Source organism: Ceratotherium simum, chromosome 29, assembly GCF_057802395.1.
Source record: "Ceratotherium simum simum isolate JZ-2026a chromosome 29, ASM5780239v1, whole genome shotgun sequence".
NCBI classification, from domain to species: domain Eukaryota; kingdom Metazoa; phylum Chordata; class Mammalia; order Perissodactyla; family Rhinocerotidae; genus Ceratotherium; species Ceratotherium simum.
The window spans coordinates 25,233,364-25,254,375 of record NC_141928.1 but is presented as its reverse complement, the minus strand read 5'-3'; the positions used below and the strand labels follow the sequence as shown (position 1 = coordinate 25,254,375).

General features: G+C 48.0%; 1 protein-coding gene across 1 annotated transcript; it reads right to left on the bottom strand.

Moving 5' to 3' along the window:
* Nucleotides 1-5,127: 5,127 nt before the first annotated feature.
* Nucleotides 5,128-17,563, bottom strand: C29H9orf152 (chromosome 29 C9orf152 homolog). The gene is made up of 2 exons (XM_004423727.3): nt 17,161-17,563; nt 5,128-11,803 (listed from the first exon to the last, which is right to left on the bottom strand). The coding sequence occupies exons 1-2, from the start codon at nt 17,351-17,353 to the stop codon at nt 11,277-11,279; spliced, it is 720 nt and encodes a 239-aa protein (XP_004423784.1). The 5' UTR covers nt 17,354-17,563; the 3' UTR covers nt 5,128-11,276.
* Between the last annotated feature and the right edge of the window lie 3,449 nt (nt 17,564-21,012).

Below are 21,012 nucleotides of genomic sequence, written 5' to 3'. Positions count from 1 at the left end.
ATCCTCAGTAGCTGTGGCTTCCCTGAATTGATGAAGACAGACAGCAGACTGGCTTCTAGAGATGAGGACACAGGAATTCTAGGATTTCCACTGCTACCACAGAAGCTGGCAAGGGAACAACTCAAATGAAGCCCAAAGGAATAAGCTGTTAAAAACTTGATTAAAGTTGCACGTCCTCTCATTACACCGTCCACAATCTACTGTAGCCCTTCCCATAGTTAGAACAGCACAAACTATGGGAAGAAGCATAGTTACCAGGACACACGAGACGAACATAGAAGAATTGTCCATTGGTCCTGGAAAGTCCTCTGGATTGATCAGGATATCCCTGTGTTTTGACACAAAGGATAAGGCATGCCTCCCTGTGCAACACAAATAGCCCTCAAACACCCACACTCCAGGAATTCTGCAAATCATGGGAGCAATGTCGGCGTGCTTAATGGGACTCATGGGGAGGTTCAGCCTCGACTGTGAAGTCACAAGGACAATCACTCACAGACACAAACAAGTTGACTGCTCAGCTGTCCCTCAATCACTGTGTCTCCCTCCAGTGCAGCTGAGGAGGGCTTTTGGGAGCCTCTCGGGGTCAGGCAGCTTCTTGGAATTCTGCTAGTTTCTCTGAGTTGCAGGCTATACAGATTGACCCGAAGAAGATTCCAGTGGCTGCTGAATATGTTTGCCATGTTGTTTAGTCTGGGTTCATCTCAGCCAGTCTGGAATGACTTCACGCTGATCTCCGGAGCTGCTGGGACATGGCTGTGACCTTTAGCTAACACTATGGAATGACTAACTCAAGATAAACGATGTTTTTTAACCATGGGTTCTCTGAGTTGATTCGGGAAGGGATGTACCAGCCTGCCAGCAATGCTGAGTAATAATAATTGGGTTTACGATATGCATCCGGTTTTGGTGGAGCCTTGGGGGGATTTGACATTTAAGTCTGGCCGTGTAGCTGGAATGTGCCTAGAGGACCAACTCAGTCTAAGAGACGACACCACAAGAAGACTTGGGGCTTCTAGTGCTCAGGCTTTGCAGGGACTCTGGTGGTGGTGGGAGACCCGTGCTACTCAGCAATGGGAGGAAAAAGAACCCTGTGTCTGAGAGTGCCAGAGCCCTTTTGATGCATCTCTCTCTCCTGTGGTTACTGTATCACACTCTTTGCCTGTAACAAGGCTGTCTGAGGATAAACTGAATCCTGTGAGTCCTTTCAGCAGTAGAACATGTAAGGTAATTAATGTGTAATTAACGCACATATCTTCTTGACTACCTTCTTGCTCTTAATGTCTTAAACCACCTGCTTGCTAGGTGCATTGGTCCGTGGCAATCAGTCTGGTGACTTGGAAAGATAAAGGCTCACTATAAGCGGGATGATGAGGGCACTTGACTGTAACTCTCTGGGCGCCATAAACATTACCAGAGAGAATTCAGGTGATCTCTACCTCCTGTGAGAGGTGAGAGCACAAAGCTCACTGCAGGCAGACAGAGGAAGTAGGGACTGGGCAGGTTGAGGCACGTATGAGTTAGCTGATGTCAGACCTTCTCCTTTCAAGCTCCATCATCAGTAGACTTAACCCAGGTCCGTCTGAGCCTACATCAAAAGTGGAGGAAGAATATGTTTGGGGAGCAAGAGAGTAGAAATGACTCTACTCTCAGACTAAAGTATACAATTCCAGGAGCCCATTTAATGGGCCCTGGGTTTCAGGTGAGTGAGCAGGGCTGGATCTCCCACAGGGACTCGATCACCTGCACAGAAGTGAGAAGGGACCAGCCATGGACCAGCTCTCCAAGGAGGAAGGAGCTGTGAAAAGGGATGAGCAGCCAGGACAGAGCCACGTGCGTGAGACAGAGGGATGCAGTCAGAGAGGTCAGAGGGGAGCCACAGGGTTCACTGGGCAAGCATACTTAACTTAAAAAAAATAGTTTGAGGTTAAATTCACATAACATAAAATTAACCACTTGACAGTGAACGAGTCAGTACACATAGTACATTCACAATGTTATACAACCACCACCTCTATCTAGTTCCAAAACATTTTCATCATCCCATACAGAAACCACATAATCATTGAACAGTCACTCCCCACTCTCCCTCCCCCAGCCCTTGGCAACCACTAATCCACTTTCTGTCTCTATGGATTTGCCTATTCTGGACATTTCGTATAAATGGAATCACACAATATGTGACCTTCTGTGGCTGGCTTCTTTCACTCAGCATAATGTTTTCAAGGATCATCCCTGCTGTAGCATGTAGCAAAACTTCTTTCCTTTTCAAGGCTGAATCATGTTGCATTGTATGGGTAGGCCACATTTTGTTGACCCATTCATCCGTTGACAGCCATCTGAGCTGTTTCCAGCTTTTGGCTTTTGTGAACAGTGCTGCTATGAACACGTGTGTATATGGACTTGTTTGAGTCTCCATTTTCAATTCTTTTGGGCATATCCCTGGCAGTGGAATTGCGGGGTCATAGGGTAATTCTATGTTTAACTTCATACATAACCTCTAACTGCCCCCACATCAGGAACTGGCGATTAGAAGAGGGTTGTTGGAGAGAAGTTCAGTGAGCTCAGAGTCCCATCCCCACAAAGAGAGGGAGGGGGGTGCCTGCCTCTCCCCAAGCTGAGAGAAAGGAAATTTATAGGGGCCCTCAAGCAGCTAGTTGCATGTTCTCTGGAGGTCAGGGAACACGGTGAATCGTTATATGACACACCCGAGAACTCCAAAAGGCTGCAGATTTTAGCTGCTGGCTTCCCTAACAACACAGCAAAGAGACGTGGCTGTGTGTTTCGCCCCCTCTCCAGAATTTCTGGGAGCAAAGCATGGTGCTGGTTTCCCACGGAGCAGAGATGGGCCTCTCATTCCAGAGGGATGGTGCAAGGTTTTCTTAGATCCCGTACACAAGGGCTGCCTGGAGAGGGGAGGGAACAACAGCAGAAAGAAACTGGAGGTTCACCCCTGCGTGCCGAGGAGCTGCAGATTGGTTATAAGCAGCCAGTTGGAGCAAAGGCGCATCCTTCATGTCGAAGGAAGATCCCAGCAATGACAGGGTGTCTCCAGAACCAGGAAAGAGATAGTGTCAGCTTTTAATTCCTTCCCTGCCCATCTCTTTATTTTTTTATCTTATTGAGGTTGCATTGGTTTATAACATTGTGTAAACTTCGGGTATACATCATTATATTTCTGATTCTGTATAGATTACATCATGTTCACCACCAAAAGTCTAGTTGCCATCTGCCACCATACATATGTGCCCTTTATCCCTTTTAGTCTCCTCCCACCCCCTCCCCCCCCGGTAATCACTAATCTGTTCCGCGTATCTATGTGTTTATCTTCCATATATGAGTGAAATCATATGGTATTTGTCTTTCTCTGACTTATTTCACTTAACGTAATACCCTCAAGGTCCACCCATGTTGTCACAAATGGCATGATTTCTTCTTTTTTATGGCTGAGTAGTATTCCATTATATATATATATACACCACATCTTCTCTACCTACTCATCCGTCGATGGGCACTTGGGCTGCTTCCAAGTCTTCCCGCCCATCTCTTGACAGGATTAATCAAGAAAGGTCCTACCTCACCTCCATCCCTCCCAGCTGTTCCCCACTCCCCACCCTGGAGGGGACAGAAACCTCTCTAAGTGATTTGGGATGAGAGCTAGAAGCCCCAGGTGGGAGAGCAGCTGATAGAGCTCCCCATCCCTTGCACTGTGGACATCTAGCCCAGAGCTGTAATGGAAGAAGTTTAACCTTTGAATGAAGTGGGAAAATTTTTGTGTTTTCAATTACGCTGGACAGGATGTATTAAGTTCTGCGCTGAAATTGTGTTTTGTGACTTGGAGCAGCCAGGAGTACTTTCCATTCCTATGAGTGATCAGCAAAGGGAGACAGGCCCAGCTGTGAATTTCATCCATGGCTGTGGAAGGCAAAAATACAATATACGATTATATCCCAGGAGTCATGTCTGTTCACTGTGTCTAAATTTTACTTGCCCTCCGTAAGAACAGGTCACAGGTGTGACCTGACCATGTATCTGTCCCTTTTGCCCCCACACAGAGTCTGGCATGCAGGAGACACTCAGTACCTGGAAAAGGTTTGTTCTCTCTCTGTGAGTGGACTGTTTACTTGCTAATCACAGACACCAGCCTGGACTCAGCACGGCCTTTCCCGACCCACCCCCCGTGCCCTTCCTGTGACGGCCTGCAGGGGGTGACTTTTCTTTCCTAGCACCTCCTTTCCCTCTTCAGCAGAGGCTAACAGGACTGCCATTCTTTAGACCAGAATAGGAAAATCGGGCTGAAAGTTACTAAGCCAACTTGTTAAAGCGACATAGTCTCTCCAAAACTAGTGAGCCACCCTCCACGTCTCTGTGCAAGTGCTTGGGACGCTAATGGGGATATTTTTTGCTTAAAAAAAAAATCTATAAGAGGAAATCTACCACACGTGACCCATCCATACTGATTACACGTGAAGGCAGGACATAGCCTGTACCGTGACCAGGGAGCCTGCATCAGAATCACCCGGAGGACTTGCTGAAACAGACCGCAGGGCCCCACTCTCAGAGTTTCTGAGTCAGTAGGTCTGGATGGGGCCAGAGAATTTTCATTTCTGACATGTTCCCAGGTAACACTGATGCCGCTGGGCCACAGAACACACATTGAGAACCACAGAGCTGGACTACTGGAGATCGGCTGGGATGCCATTGGAGACCCCAATTACTCTGAAAATTTTTAAGTGTCTTTAAAACGCTGAAAATAACTCTCTGCCCACCCTCCTCACCTCTGGCTAAATATCACAGAGAGAGTTTTCAGCAGCATCTTGCCCAAACCATTCAAGGCCCTTGCCCTTATTGTAATCACTGAGTACCCCCTCATCTGTATGTAGTTCATCTCAAGAAGACTCTTCCAACAAGAAGTGACCTACATGCTCTGGCTCCACGTATGATGAAGGGCAGACAGGTTGGCTCTAGTGAGGAAGTTCAAGGTTTTCTTTCCCTCCTTTACTCCACCCCAAAGAGGACACAGCCGGGCCGGCATGTTGGTAGGAGGGACCATGGCCCTTCTGGTCGACTTTCTTCTTCAGAGAGCCTCATGTGGATCGCTTCCTTATCTTAGCTGGTGTGATCAAATTGGCACAGGGCTGCCTCCCCCATAGGACCATCCCCCACCATTGCTCCTCCTCCTTGGAAAATCAACTAGAACAAGAGTGGGACCCAATGGAGAGGAGACATGAGGATCGGATGAGCGCCACACTCATCCTCACAGAGAAGCCTCTGTCCCTTGAGCAACTTTGTGCCTCCTGTTTGCAATCCGTGTGGTCCTAAGGGAGTGGGCCTGAATGCTGACCGCACGTTAGAATCACCAGGAGGAGCTTTCAGAAAGTACCTGTGCTCACGACCATCCTACCTAGACAGGCATCTGTAAAAAAAGAGTGAGGCACGAATTTAACAAAGAGAAGAAAACGAGTGTCCACCAAAGGACGTGTAAAAAGAATAACACTAGCTTTATTCATGGTGACAAAAAATGGAAAGACAAAAAAGGAAAAATAAATTGTGGTTGATGACTGGGAGGAGGCTGAAGGGAACTGTCTAGAATGCCGGAAATGTGTATCTTGATCTATGTCACACAAATGTGCATGTGTGTATCTATTTATATCTGTGAAAATAAGTCTTCGAGCTATATACAAGATTAGTGCGCTTCCCACACTTGACATATTTTATGACTTGATCAAAAAGAAAAATATAGAATACCAGGCTCAGGCCCTACTCCAGAGATGTAATTTAATTGAATATTCTCCAAGCCTCCTGATGATTCTCTTGGGCAGTCAGGGCTGAGAAGTACTGTCTTAGAGGCCAGGGCCAACCTTGGGGTGAGCCTAAGGCTAGAGGGGCCAAAAGGGGCATCACAGCTCATGTAAGGTCCAGCTCGCCGTGGTTTTGCCACAGCGGGCACTTGTCTCAAGTCTCCTTTGCATACACACACTTTGGGGACTGATGGTGGTGGTAGTTGGCTGGTCAGGGATCTTCCCATTGATCTTGCCAGCATGTGGTAGAGCCCAGCAGAGAGAAGCCTGGGATCTGGGCTCAGTCCCCCAGTCCCCAGGCTGCGAGTGTAGCCAAACGTGTTGTGGGCAGCACCTTAAAAGAAGAGCAAGGCTCCAGTGTTGGGGAGAATCTGGCAAACGCAGGAGCAGGGACAGGCTCTCTCAGGACCCTCCAACCAAGAGAGCACCTGCATTTCTTGTGAAGGGCAGCATCTCCTGCTCTGGGAAAATATTTGCTAACCTGGATCTGGGCCTGATATTAATTTAGAAGGCCAGCTCAGGCTCTCCGTAAACACACTTGGAGTTTGGGTTGGCAGAAGACACAGTGTTTGCTGCCACCAGCTCCTTCCTCCTTCTCCTATTTCTTGGCCAGGGGTGAGGGGTTGGCATGCTGCTGAGTCTTGATTATGATCCTGGACTCCTGGAATTCAGGGGGTGGATTCCTCAATGAACAGATGAGGGGGAGATAAAAGGATTAATGACACAGAGTGGGTGTATCATCTTTTTGGATGGAAGTGGAGGGGAAAACTTAATGTCATTGCCACAAACCCAAGGCCAAGAAATAAAATTAAAATGAAAAGTTCAGTCCCTTGAACACTGTTTCCAGGAAGTGACCCGTTCATTAGCTGTGGGAGAAACACAACCACAGCAGGTTAAAAAATTCCAGCAATTTGTGTGCAGACAGAAAAATATTGAAAGTGGCTGAACTGGGTCTTTCTGAACAATAAGGAAGTCACCTCAAGGGATGTTTGTGCAGAGTAGGAATAATCAAGGCCTCAAAAGCTGGGGGAAAGGTTAAGTTTTATAAAGCTGTGGCTAGAAAAAGTCCTACTGTTTTCTCCGACCTCCAAACAGAAGCACCAATTTCACCACCGGCAGTTTCGATTCAAAAATATTTGAAGGGGGGATTTCCCAGCTATAAGGCTATAGAAATAGGTGAAGGGAAGGACCCAGAAGGAGGTAGATTAAAATAGTGGTGTGAAAGATAAACTGAGGCATATTAAAATTTTTAAGAGTTTCTTTGAGCAAAAATCGTTTGGAATCGGGTAATGCCAAACTGGAAGTGGTTAGGCGCGCTCCACCAATGGGAGCCGGGCTGGGGGGAGAGACTTTGATGGAGAAGATGCAGAGGCCAAGTAAGGGAATTGTTGATGGGCTGTAGCATAGAGCCTCGTTGGTTGGTTGTGATTGGTTGTCCTTAGCTTTGAATTTCCTAACCTTGAGGCATTATAAGCTTATATTTTGGTTTGCCTACGTAGGCCACCGTCTCTTGCAAGAATGATCACCGCACACAGGTGCAGAAAATGCCCCCTGCCTGTGTCCACAGGCCCCAGGTGGGCCAGCGGAAGGTAGATGAGACTGGGGCAACAGACAGAGAAGTGGACGTCTGATGCGATGAGGGGTCTGGGGGGGTGGGGGGCAGCACTAGCAGGCTTAACCATTCTCACAAGGCACAAGCGTGCTAGGGGAGCTGCTGGGGATGGAGTTCCTCATCTGCAGGAGCCTGTAGGGGCCACCACCTGTGCACACCCAGCCTGCAGACCATGAGCTAGGTCAGTGTAAGCGGCCAAAGAAAAGAGACCGAAACTACACCATAGCCATCATCTAAAGAGCCACGTATGCTCTCTCTGTGTCCTATCCTAACACCAAAACCTGCGCACAGAAGGGGGCGGCGGGTGTGTGAGCAAGAAGACCACGCCCCTCCCTCTAGCCTTAAAGGTATAAATCAAGGCTGTGCTTGGGGGAAGGGGGTAGGGAGGTTTTGGGGATCTGACTTGAATATGAGATAGACTTTTAAATTTGAATAGTTTCAAGTCTTAAGAACTGGAATGAAAGTGCTTTAATGACGCAGTGACTGAAAAGTTAGGAAACCAGGCTGAGGCGGCATGTGAGGAGCCCGCCCCCTAGCGGGCCCGAGCAGAGGGGACAGCTAAGGAGAATGACCCTCCCGTCCCCACCCTACAGGGGCTATTATGGCCTTATTTTACAACTGGGAAGTCTGTGGCTCTGAGAGTTCAGTACTTCAGCCAAGTTCAAGTCTACCAATGGCAGTGCTGAGACTGGAGCTCAGATGCACCGGCCACGTGGGGGAGTCCCCACTGTGGGCTGGATGGCTGGGCGACCCTGCCTGATGCAGGATTTACAACGTGAGCTGGTTGTTCTCTAGTTTGGGAAAAACGTCTCTGCTAGCACTGTGGAGAGTGCGGGAAGAAAAAGTTTGCTCCAGTCCAGATCACCACGGGACAGAAAATCAGAGTCGTGGGTAGTGGGACAGCCCAGAGGTAACCTGAGCCCTTTGCCCCAGCACGTTTGACAGCTCATGAGTCGGTAGAAGTGTGTGAGTGTGATTAAGAAACAGAAGGTTCTGGTCTAATGCTCCTGGCAGAAGCAGCCTTGTGGGAAGGGAGTGGAAGGATTCAAAACCAGCCTTCCCCTTGCCCCCTCTCCCTTCAAGCTCTACGACAGGGAACAATCCTCAGCCCTATGCCAGGCAAGTCCCAGAAGAAGGCAGGCCTCTGGGGCAAAGGTGCCCTCAGGTCAGCCTTGGTGGCGGTCAGTTGGCTCCAACCTGACCTTGCTAACAGACCTGGCCTGCCCTTGGCTGGAAAGCTCTCCCACATCCGGCATTTCCCACATCAAGCCATGCTCAAGAAAAGCATCTCCAGAGTGAAAAATGAGGACTCTAGAAAATGGGGATTTGTGGAAGGTTTGCAATGCGGGGAGTGACCTGTGCAAGCTCTTACACTGTCTCTTGCCTCTTGAGGTCTCTGACTCCACACCCCCCAGCTCCCTTTTCTCCCTGGTCACTCCTCTTCAGTGTTCTTACTGCCTCCTCCTCCCTCTATCCCACCTCTTCTCAGGAAGGATTGGAAAAATCCTTAGAGATTTTTCAACTAAGTAAACTGGGAGTTTTCAGGACTGATTCTGGACCCTGTCTTCTCTCTACACTCTGCATGGGTGAGCTCATCCTTTCTCATTCTAAGTACCTCGGCACACTCATGACCCTTAAGTTCATATGTCTAGCCCAGAACTCTCGTCTCACTTATCCACTGGCTTATTTGATATCTCCATTTGTGTGTCTCATGAGCATCTCAAACTTAGCATTCTTCAAACTGAACTTAGAATTTTCCTTCAGTAAATCCTATTGATTCTATCTCCAGCATATATATCAAATGTATCTACTTTTTTTCCATCTCTTCTGCTCCCACTCTTGCTTGAGCTAACAGCATCTTTCCCACTGAATGTGCCCTGGCCATTTTTTTCCCGACACTGCCTCTTAACATGACCCTCAACTCATTCTCCACAGAACAACCAGAATAATCTGCTTAAACTGCAAATCAAATCATTTTAGTCTTGTATGTAAATCCCTTAATGGCTACTTATTGTATTCAGAATGAAATCTAATATTGTGCTACGACTTGGCCCCTATCTACCTGTGTTATCCATTAGGGCTCACCCATGTTTCTGTTTCTTCTCCCCTTCTAGGCACATGGGATGATTGTACCTCCTCATGCCCTTGCAGTGGAGATCTGTTTCACTTGCTTTGGACAATGAAATGTGAGCAAAAGTGATTTCAGAGTCAGTACATGGCTATGAATGCACTTTTTTGTCCCGCTACAGTGATTAGGGAAACCAGTATTGAAATGGTGGCGCCACAAGATTGAAGCAGCCTGAACTGCTGGTGACAGTAGGAGAGCTGACCTGGACGTTTGCCCAAATCCACAATGAACTTTTCATGAGTTAAAAAAAAAAAGCTTCTGTTGTGAGATTTGGAGTTGTTTGTTACTGCAGCAAAACATTGCCTGTCCTGATTGATACACTGGAGAAAGAGGAATTACTTGTGGGACTCCTCTTGAAAACAAAATCAAAGGACAAAATTTTTTTCAGAAAATGTCCTTCTTTTTCATTAGACTATAAAAAAATTAACAACTGGCTCTTATTAATTATTTACAAAAGGAATTACAATGAATCTCCAAATTGGAGTGAATTTCTGGGTTGTCCAAGGAGCAGGCGCATACGCATCTTTGACAGGTAATGACACTCCTAGTTGACAACTCTGGATATGGAGGGGCCTCTGGATGGCCATGAGGAAAAGAGGAAGATGTGGGTGCAACTTCACAGAGAGAGAATCTGATAGGAGGGAAAGGCACCTTAGATGTGTGTTAATATCATTGCTCAAGTTAAACATGAACCAGGAAAGACATACTTTCTTCTTCATCACCAAAGTAGCAGCTGCTTCACCTTGTCTTAGGTTTAAAATATCCCAGGCAGGTTGAGTGATCTAAATTTGGCTAAAAAGGGAGCAGTCTGTGGGGAACACATTTTCCACGCAGGAGCATATCTTTGTCTCTTTCTGCTCAGGCTCCTATTACTATATATCTTCAACTATTGGCAGTGTTTAATAAGAACTTAATTTGGAGCAGGGGAGGGAGGGAGGGAGGGGAGAGAGAAGACAGACAAATAGAAAGGCAGAAGGGAAAGAAGGAAGGAAGGACTACGGAAGGAAGGAAGGAAGGGAGAGAGGGAAGGATGGAGGGAAGGATGGAAGGAAATAAATCTGTGACGAGACTGGAATGTGCAGTCTCAGTGAGGGATGAGATGACTGGCCCTTTCTGAATACCCTCAAACATATAAAAGAGTAGGTAGCATTGTTGTGACCCTTATAACCCAGGGTGACCCTACTTTGGGAGGCTCCAGCTGAAATGGTGTGGTCACCACCAATGAATGTAGTGACTTCTAAGTGAGCTAGCCTCCAGGCATAGCAACCAGAAAAAGGCAATTCTCAGAGCTCATCTTCTCCAGAACGTGTGAGAAATCCTCAGAAGATATTGAAAACATGATTGCCCATATCTGTTGATTCCAGGACACTGTTAAGGCATTCCATTGGCTAGGGTGCCTGTACTATGTTTCAAAATTCCCTAGTTCCAGAGACCTCCCCAAGGAATGGGCATCCAGGCCTCCGTAGCAATGTCTTCTTATATAAGCAGAATGGGGCTGCATTGATCAGACAGCCCTTTCATCCTGAACTGTGAGCAGTCTGGCCTGGGCAATCTCTTCTTTTTTGAGGGACAAGGCCATGTGCCCATTGTGAAGTTCATTTCCTACAATCCCTACAGTTGAGTAAGTCCAGTTCTTGCTCACAGCTAGAGGCCCTAGTTGTGGCTCTGCCTCTTGGATTCTTTGATGAGGGCATAGCTGGCCTCGAGGTTGGGACACCTGGCTTAGTAGAAAGCTTCAGGCTGGGCCATATAAGCCCAGGTTCCGGGCAGCTTGGGAGATCCTGGGCATTTTCCTCTGGGGAAATGGATAGTGAGCTGGTTTTCCAGACCTGAGTGTGTTCTTTATGGAAGGAGGGCACGGAATGCTGGTGTTTAAGTTGGATCTCACTGCGTTGGTTTGGGTATCACCCACCTGACATTCACTCTGGGCTGCCTCTGGGTTCGTGGTCCCTAGCTGAGTCATCTGATTGTTTCCAAACAAGCCTGGGTCTCCCTCCTGGGGGAGCCTTTGTTCAGACCCCATGAGCTTGCTCTTGTGTTTTATTTGATGACTGGTTTCCTGGCGGAAGGTTTGGACCAAGCGGTGCATCTCTAGGTGCGTGTGCCATGGAGACTCTGGGGCCTGCAGACAGCCTCTGTCAGCCTCCTCCAGCATCCCCGCTGCCTCGGGATCCGCCTCGTCCAGAGACAGTGAATGCCTTCTCTCCTTGTTAATCCAAACAGCACTGACCATGGATTCAGCAGGAGCAGGCGTGTTCCCTCCTGAGAAAGCAAGGATAAGCAGGGTCACCAATGCAAGTTACATGGGCAGCTCTCATTTGAGGGGTCTCAGAGCTTTCAAGTTGACGGAAGGCCATGCCTCAGAAGTCACGGAGGCCAGGTACCCAGTACATTGCATGTGTGTATACACACATACATGGGTACACACATGATCTCACTCACATATGCTCACACACGTACACTCCCTCCCACCCCACACACTCACACCCACACAAGCTGTCTCCTTCTCCCTCTCTCTCTCTCTCACACACACACACACACACACACAGACACACACACATACATTTATTCAACAAATATTTATTGAGCTCTTATTATGCCAGGCATTATTTATTTTAGGTCCTGGAAATGCAGCAGCACTAAGACAAAATCCACACCTTCATGCTGTGTTCTAGCAGGGTAGAAAAACAATAAGCAAATGAATATATTATAATAAAATTTCAGGTGGGAACCAATGCTATGGAGAAAAGCTCAACCATAATAGAGTTTAATAATAGACTTTAGGTTTTGACTGCAGTGAGAGGTGAACCCTGGGAAGAGCTAGGGAACTAGCGTTTCAGGCTGACAGAATGACAAGGAGCAGGGCCACACACGTTCACCCACATGTATGGATTCACATACACTCGCCAGTGGAAAAGGTTATTCCTAACTTAAGGAGTTTTGTGTCTGGGATTCTGATAATGGGTTTACCACCCAAGGCAGAGGAGAGAGAAGCTGTGTCTCAAAGCAGCTCCTCTTGGAGGAGGGGCCCTTCTCCTTCTATCCCACAGATGCTGTTCTGGGAACACATTAGCAGCACCTACTGCTTCCCTGAACTGGTGTCAGGGATGAGGATGCAGACCGATGTCTCGCTTCTTTCCTAGGGACATATTTCTAGCACCTTCTGGAACATGATAGTTTATAGTCAATTCTTGGTGGCAGTGAGGGTTGTGGGAATGACTGAAAGGCATTTTCCTATAGAGAGTGGGTCTGTGACCAACCTGGAGATGCCTCTGAAATGACAGTGAAGCTCACTTGTGTGTTCTGACATTTGTCACTGCAGGAGGCCCTGTAGGTGACAAAGTACATTGCAGGAGTGGGGAGATGGTGTTGGAGGAATAAAGTCAGAAGAGAGCCTCTGAAGCTCCAGTTCTGGGAATCCGAGAGAAACAGAGGACCGATGCAGCCCTCTCTGCAAACAGTTACAGTCCCATAAACGCTAATTCCAGTGGTTTTGTTCTGGCTTTATGACCGCGCTATTTTCTTAGCATAACAAATGTGAAAACCTTTATAAATATTCAAAGAGCTCTGTACTTATTTGAGAACAGAGGAGGGCGGGGGCAAGAGGGGAGAACCTAGGAACTGGCATCCTCTCCCATTATGAGTCTAGAAGGAAAGGGCCCAAGGTGGACAGGCAGGTCTTGGTAGCAGAGAGGAGCCTACTCAGCGGTCAGTCCCAGTCTGGGGTCCGCGGAGGACAAGGAAAGAGACTAAGTGGGGAGGAACACATAGACCTTGACCTCAAAGCAGACCCTGTTGAGAATCACTCCATGAACCTTCCATTGTGGTCCCCTCCACACCTTTGGAATGGTGCCTGCTTTCCACGGCCCAAGCAAAAGAGAGTTAACGCAATTATCCGAAGAGTACAGGGAAATTTCATATCAAGTTTTTATCTGTTTTGATTTTGGTCAATCGGGGACTAGGGAGGATGGAAATGTTTTAATTATCTTCATGCTTTCTTAATTCTCCACCAGTGGTTCAATTTGCCAGAAGATACAAATTGGGGAAGAGACATTTTGAGCCCCTCTTTGATTTCTCTCTTCAGCTGGGGTGAAGGATGGTGAACGGAGATCTTAAAACAGGAGCTGCCTTACAGGGCTGTTGGGAATGTTAAGTGAAATGTACATATAAAACACGCAGCCCAGATATGAGTTCTCATCCCTAATCCCTTTTCTACATAAGATGAATCACACATTGCCTAGATGTGACAAAAGCATATGCCTTTTGGACACCAACGATTGGGGCAATGGGGGCTTCATAGACCCCAGGTCAAGGTCCCACGGTGCCCATATGTTGCATCAGGGCAGCCATGCCACTACTTGGAACTGCATTTCTAGAACTAGATCCATCCCATAATGCTAATACAGGATGAAGAAAGCTAATTCCAGGGCCTTTTCTTCCATTAATCAGCTTCCAGAATACCTGCCCTTCCAAATACAACCCAATGTCTTGAGACACTGAAATCCAGTTTTGTTTTTTTTTTTGAGGAAGATCAGCCCTGAGCTAACATCCATGCCAATCTTCCTCCTTTGGTGAGGAAGACTAGCCCTGAGCTAACATCTGTGCCGATCTTCCTCCATTTTATGTGGGAAGCCGCCACAGCATGGCCTGACAAGTGGTGCATTGGTGCGCGCCCGGGATCCGAACCCGGGCCACCAGCAGCGGAGCGCGCACACTTAACTGCTACGCCACGGGGCCGGCCCCTGAAATCTAGTTTTAATAGACACCAATCTCAATGGTCTGTCTTCCGGGGTCTCTCTGTGTACTGGAAACAGAAGATCACTATCTTCTAAATTCCCTCCACTCACTTGGCTTCATGAAACCAATATCTCCTGGTTTTCTCCTACCACTAAAAACATAGGTAATTGTGTTAAGGTTCACATAACATAAAATTTACCATCATAGCCATTTTTAAGTGTACACTTCAGTGGTTTCAAGTACATTCACGTTGTTATACAACAGATCTCCAGAACTTTTTTCTTCTTTCCAAACTGAAACTCGATATACTCATTAATCAGCTCTACATTTCCCCTCCCCCCAGCCCCTGGCAACCACCATTCTAATTTCCATCTCTATGAATTTGACAACTCCAGGTACCTCATAAAAGTGGAATCACACAGTATTGGTCGTTTTGTGACTGGCTTATTTCACTTAGCATAATGTCCTCAAGGTACAGCATGTGTCAGAATGTCCTTCCTTTTTAACGCTAAATAATATTCCTCTCTTCCCCTTTTGACTGCTCTCTATCTTCCCTGGCTTCTCTTCCTTTGCTTGTCCCTTAAATATCTGAATATTCCAGAACTGTAATTTTCATCCCAGCCTCCTATCAATTTACACATTGACCCTCCACAATTTTATCTGTGCCCATGGCTTCAACTACCCCCTATATGTTGATGACCTGAAATCTATATCTCCAGCTCAGATTTCTCTCCTGAGATCCAGGCTGGTTGGACGTTCTACAGACAACGATCTCAAATGCTGCATATTCAAAGACAAATTCGTCTCTTCCTACCAGCAATCTCTTTCTCCTGTATTCCCTATCTCAGTGAATAGCACCACCAGCTACCCTGTTGCTAAAGTGTAGGCAGAATGGCTTTTCTGCCTCCCTAGCATCATTTTCTCCTTATTTTTGTAATCTTGCCCTGATTTCTCCCTGGAGACCTACCTTATTCCTCACACCCAGTCCAAATCCTTCACGTGTTTTTCCAACTCAGATTCGTGTGACGTTAAGTGACCTGGTCCTCAGCCAATCAGCTCATAAAGGCCTGAGGAGCTTTATAGATATCAATTCATTTAATTCCTACAACAACCCTATGTGGTCACGCGCTGCATAATAACATTTCGGTCAACGATGGACTGCATATATGATTATGGTACCATAAGATTAGTACCGTATAGCCCAGGTGTGTAGTAGGCTATACCATCTAGGTTTGTGTAAGTACACTCTATGATGTTCGCACAATGACGAAATCGCCTGATGACGCATTTCTCAGAACGTATCCCTGTCGTTAAGCAACACGTGACTGTACTTCAGGTACGACAGTTATTCCCAATTGACAGATGAGGAAACTGAGTCTCAGAGAATTTATGTAACTTGCTCAAAGCTGCATATCAAGTACGTGACAAGAGCTGGGGACTCAAACTCAGGCTCTTCCTCAAGTCCATGACCACTCCATCAGACAGTGCACTACTTCTCACAATTATAGAGAGAGTGTGGAATTGCAAACTGTTAGGGGTGGCCTGAAAGGACCCGAACTAGGGACAGAAGTCTTCCTTGAGGAAGCAGCGCCTGAACCCTCCTCCTTGTCTTCACCTGCCCTAACTTATCACAGGGTGATGATGGAGGAGGGAGCACTGAGTTACAGAATGCAGGAGTAAGGGCCAATGGGGAGGCTGGTGGCAGGGGATGGTGAATTCTGTGGGGCACATTGAGTTTGAGCTGTCTTTGGGATGTGCCCATTACATGGATTTGTGAGTCTGAATCGTGGGTGTGTTAAGCGTGGTGCTTTCATTTCATAGGGGTTTAATTTAATAAGTGTTTGCTGAATAACTGAATGAATAAACACCCTTGAGGATGGGATAGGGCTTTAGGAACCGTTCAGCTTCTGCCCTCAGAGATGAGGGCTACTTGGCTGTGCCAGTTCAAGTCAAACGGTTCCCATTGGTTGGCAACAGCCCAAGTCATGGGGGATGGGCGCCTTCAGCCCAGAGGTGCCACTTCTGTCTTCAAAAGGCAGCACACTTCCTGTCCCAGATGGTGAGATCCCCCAGCCCCTGATTCCTTCCCAGCCTGGCTTAGTGCAGGGTGGGCCACTCAATGAGTCCTCAACTGTACAAATAACCACAGAAACCCCCAGGCACAGCCTTGACCTTTCAGGGGGTCTTCCCACCTCCCTGGACCTGTTCCTCTGTTAGAGGATGAAGGGCTGGGATTTGCCAATTGTTGCTTTTTGAGCCCTGTGCTCCTAAGTTCCTCCTGGGATGAAATCTGAGTTTCCAAAGGGAAGAGGCTTCTCCCCTCCACGAGGGAGCTTCCGGGTCTCCTTGAGGTCTCCTTGGCTGCTGTTAGAGGGGTGATGAGCCTGGGCGCCTCCTGGCTCCCTGAGCCCTGGGTTTCCTCTGGCCAGCTCCCGGGACTGTTGGGAACGCCACGTCTTCCCTCTCGGGAGCCAGTTTCTCAGGTTTGCAGGACGTGCCCCCGTGAGACCCAGCAGGAGGCAGAGCTCCCATCTCCCCACCTGGCCTGGCAGTGGGGGCCAAGCCCGGCTCACCGGGCAGACCAGTCCAGCAAGATCATAACTAAGAGCAGAGGCCAGGAACAGCGGGCTGCCCGCCAGACGCCTGCTTGAGGCCCGTGGCTCAGTTGGCGGAGGGCCTGGGCCGAGCAGAGCTGCCCTGCACGGGCCTCCCTGCTCTGACTCGCACTCCGGCCAGCAGGGATGGCCAGCTGCACCCCGGCGTTTCCCACCGGGAGGGCCCGCAGAGCCCTGGCCCTGCCCCGCCTGCCGCCCAGCCACCCATTCCGCCCACAGCCGCGCCCTCCTCCCTCCACCGCCGCCCCAGCACCTGCCCAGCACTACCTTTCGGGAGCACCACGAGGTGGGCCTGGGCCCTCTGCTGCCGCCTCAAGCCTTCGTACTGGGCTCGCAGGAGCTGGATGCTGAGCGGGGGCCCTTTCCCCGGGGCCTGAGTCCCGGAGCCCTGAGCCATGAAGCAACACCCCAGGCGCCAGAAGCGGGGCAGGGCCGGGCACGGGCAGGGCAACCCCTTCATCCGGATCCGGATCCGGGAGAAGAGTAAACACTGATGGGCGGGGCCGGGGGGGTGGATGGGGAGCGGGAGAGGGAAGTGAGGAGGGAAGGTGGAAAGATTGGGGGAGGAGTAAAGCTAGGGGCAGAGGAGAAAGACCGGTGAGAGAAAAAGGAGGGAAAGAGAAATGTGGGGAAGGAGAAAGTCGGGGGTGGGTGGGGGTAAGAGGTGCAGGAAAAGTCAGAGGTAGGAGGGGAATTGGGGAGGAGGATAGGGCGGGGTGCGAAGGGGGAAGACGGCTGGAGGAAGGAGGTGAGGTGGCCAAGGGATTAATGGGGCGAAGGGGAATAACGGCTTGAGGGAAGAGTGAGGATGACGGAGGAGCAGAGGGAGGAAGGGGAAGGAGTGATTATGGAGGGGGGATGGAGGGGCATGAGGGTCAGGGGAGGAGCACGGGGACGAGAAAGGCCAGCCCAGCTGCTCCAAGTCCTGGAAGTCCAAGGTGGCGTTGTATTCCAGGTCCTTCACTGCTTGATCCTAAAGTTTAGAATCCAGTTCCAGAAGCTCCAATGAAGTCCCCTGTTTTCCGGCAGAGCTGGAGCTGAGGCTGGGGAATGGCAGTGCCGGCTCCGCTCACACCTCTTGGACTGGATGCTGGACGCTCATCTGCAAACCTACCCATTGGGTTTGCAGTTGGAAAAGGAACACACTCCTCAGCCTTACAAAGCTGGCGCTTCGGGCGTGTGCACACCACAGCCCTGCCCTAGGGAAACCCCGTAGCAAAGGTGCCCCCAAGATCCCTACCCACCCCGCAACACACGTCCCAGGAGAAAGCCCAACTCCGAAATTGGCGGTGGGGACAGAGCCTCTGGCCAGCGCCACCTCTGTGACATTTGATGCTGCCGCTGCCGTCTGGCATTCTCCAGCCAAGAAGTGAGCTGATGTTTATCTTCCCACATCGAGGCAGGCCCTCCCCCTCTGCAGCCCCACCATCTCTATATCCGCTTAGAATCCCAGACCCTCTCTCCCCTGCACGAGCTTCCGCCCATCCTTCCTCCCTTTGGTCAATCGAGTCCCTTTCTATCTTCTAACGTGGGATTTACAGATTACCCAATTACCCCACATGCCTACGGAGGCAGTGAAAACAGAGTAGCCGCTAAATTCAGGAGACATTTTGGAGGTTAAGTGGATGGGATCTAGTCATCGGATCTGGGGGGTGAGAGAAGGAGAGTACATCTTATTGGGTAGTGTGTTAGTTTGTTAGGGCTGCTGTAACAAAGCACCACAAATTGATTGGCTTAAACAACAGAAATCTGTTGTCTCGCCGTACTGGAGGCTGGAAGTCTGAGATCAAGGTGTCAGCAAGGTTGGTTCTTTCTGGGGGCTGTGAGGGAGAATCTGTTCCATGCCTTTCATCTAGCTTCTGGTGGTTTGCTGGCGATCTTTGTTGTTCCTTGGCTTGTAAAAGCATCAGCTGATCTCTGCCTTTATATTCACATAGTGTTCTCCCTGTGTGTGTGTTTCTGCATCCAAATTTCCCCATTTTATAAGGACACCAGTTATATTGGATTAGGGCTCATCCTAATGAGCTAATCTTAATTCAAATAATTACATCGGTAATGACCCTTTTTCCAAATAAGGTCACATTCTGAGATACTGGGGTTAGGACTTCAACATATGAATTTCAGGGGCCACAATTTCACCCATCCCAGGTAGAGGAATAGTAGTTTCATTCACGGAGATGGCACAGGAGAGGAGCAGACTCAGGGGACGGGGAGGAGGAGGGATTTTTTTGTAGACGTTTGAAGGGTCTATGGCCTTGGGGTCATCAGGAGGGAGTTAGACACTTGGCAGAGAGATCTGACCTGGAAATGCAGATGTCATCATTTGTGAAAAGGATACAGTCCATTATTGGGAAAGTTTTACCATTAGACAGTCAGGCATATATAAAATTGAGAGATGGTCCAAAGTAGCTCTTTTGTTTCCCGTTTCAGTCTCCCCATTAGCTTGTTCAAGTCCATGTTTGATGAGCAGAAGAGAGTCCTCCTCTATGCGCTCCTACTTTCTTCCTTCTCATCGCTTGTAAATTCTTTCTCTTGGTTCCTTGTCCATCATTATGTTCTAACTATTGAAAGAGGGGATGAATGGTCTACGCTGGTGGAGCTTCTACAAGACTATTTCTTAACATAATTTCTGTGCTATTATGTTTTTTTTTTAAGTCTCACTCTTGTTTCCCCACCTCATCAAGACCCTCTCAGTTATCCAGGCTTGGATTGAGTGGGGCTCCATCAGTGGAGTGGATATGCACTCCTGAAAGAGGGTCACAGAGGAGAAGATGCCCTACCCTACTTCATAAGAATGGAAGTCTTCAGTCCATAGGTGGCAGCTGAAGTCTTCGAATTGAATAAAATTTCCAATTTAGGAGGATAGTTCAAGATACGAAGCTCTGGGAAGACCAATAGTTAAGGGGCAGGCAGAAGGAAGAAGGCAGTGTTGAAAACTGAAAAAGTGAAATGTTGAAAAACTGAAAAATCAAAATGATAGGAGAAGAAACTGTAAAGAGGGTCAGTCCAGACTGTAAGGAAGGAAAGAAATGTCACAAAAGATGAAGAGTGGCCAAAATGGGGGAGACAGAATCTCCTGATCTTCCTTACCTGCCTTGTAGAATAGCATCTGAGAAAGACTGCATATGCAGTCTATAGCATATGCAGAAGACGGGTTCTCAATCTCGCTACACATTAAAACCACCTTGGGAGTTTTTAAAGGAACACCAATGCTTGTTGTTGAGTGACTACCCTAAATATTCTGATTTCATTAGTCTGGGGTAGTGTCTGGAGACTGATATATTTCTATAGTTCTCACTGCTCTAGAGAGCCATCTGCCCAGTTTCCATGAGTCCCCGGGTCTCTGGTTAAAAGACAGGTGGTGGGAGACAGTCCAAGCTCCTTCATTTCTTTTTATCAGGGGGTCTCCCTAACATGAACTGAAGGCAAGAGTGGCCCCTCTATGCTGGTCCAGCTGTACCTGCCGCAAAATTGGACTCGATTTCTACTATATTTTGGTATTGATTTGTCAGTCTTCCTCATTTAGTTTTAATAGTTGTCTTTTTTCTCTGTGTGCATCTTTGTAGATATTTCAGTGAGAAGGAGGAGAGGCTATCACAGCTGGTTGCATGCCTTTTCGAAGCTTAAGGTCGTTCTTTTAGTTCATATTGTTCCTCTCTCTCTTTTAACATCCAAATCTTTAATCTATTTGGAATTTATTTTAGTGCTAGAGTGTTAGGTATAAGGCAAGGATCTAGCTATTTTTTCCTCCAAATAATTGCCCAATTGTCACAATACCACATATTGAATAAACATTCCTTTCCCTGTGATTTGCAATAACACTAATAATAGCATAAGAAAAAAATGGCAACTGTATCCCATCCCAGGGAGTCTTCAGAAATAAAAGAAAAATATGATTGAGTCTGTAGCCCTTTCTGGAAACACTGTGACTGTTACCACTAAAAGCTGTCCTTTATTATTCAGGTAGACTCTCTAGGAGAGCAAGAAATAAGCTTCAAGTTTCCTCAGGGTTCGAGACACTGGAATAGAGATAAGATGCCCTGTATTTGAGGAAATATTTTCTTTTTCTGAACGTATTTAAACTGTACTGAACCTGAAAATTCAAGTCTTGTTGAGAGA

Excerpts from the sequence above, each read along its gene's own strand:
- C29H9orf152 (XM_004423727.3), bottom strand. The coding sequence starts at position 17,353 with ATGAAGGGGTTGCCCTGCCCGTGCCCGGCCCTGCCCCGCTTCTGGCGC. Across the intron at positions 11,804-17,160 it reads CCTCGTGGTGCTCCCGAAAG|GAGGGAACACGCCTGCTCCT; the intron begins GTAGTGCTGGGC and ends TTGCTTTCTCAG.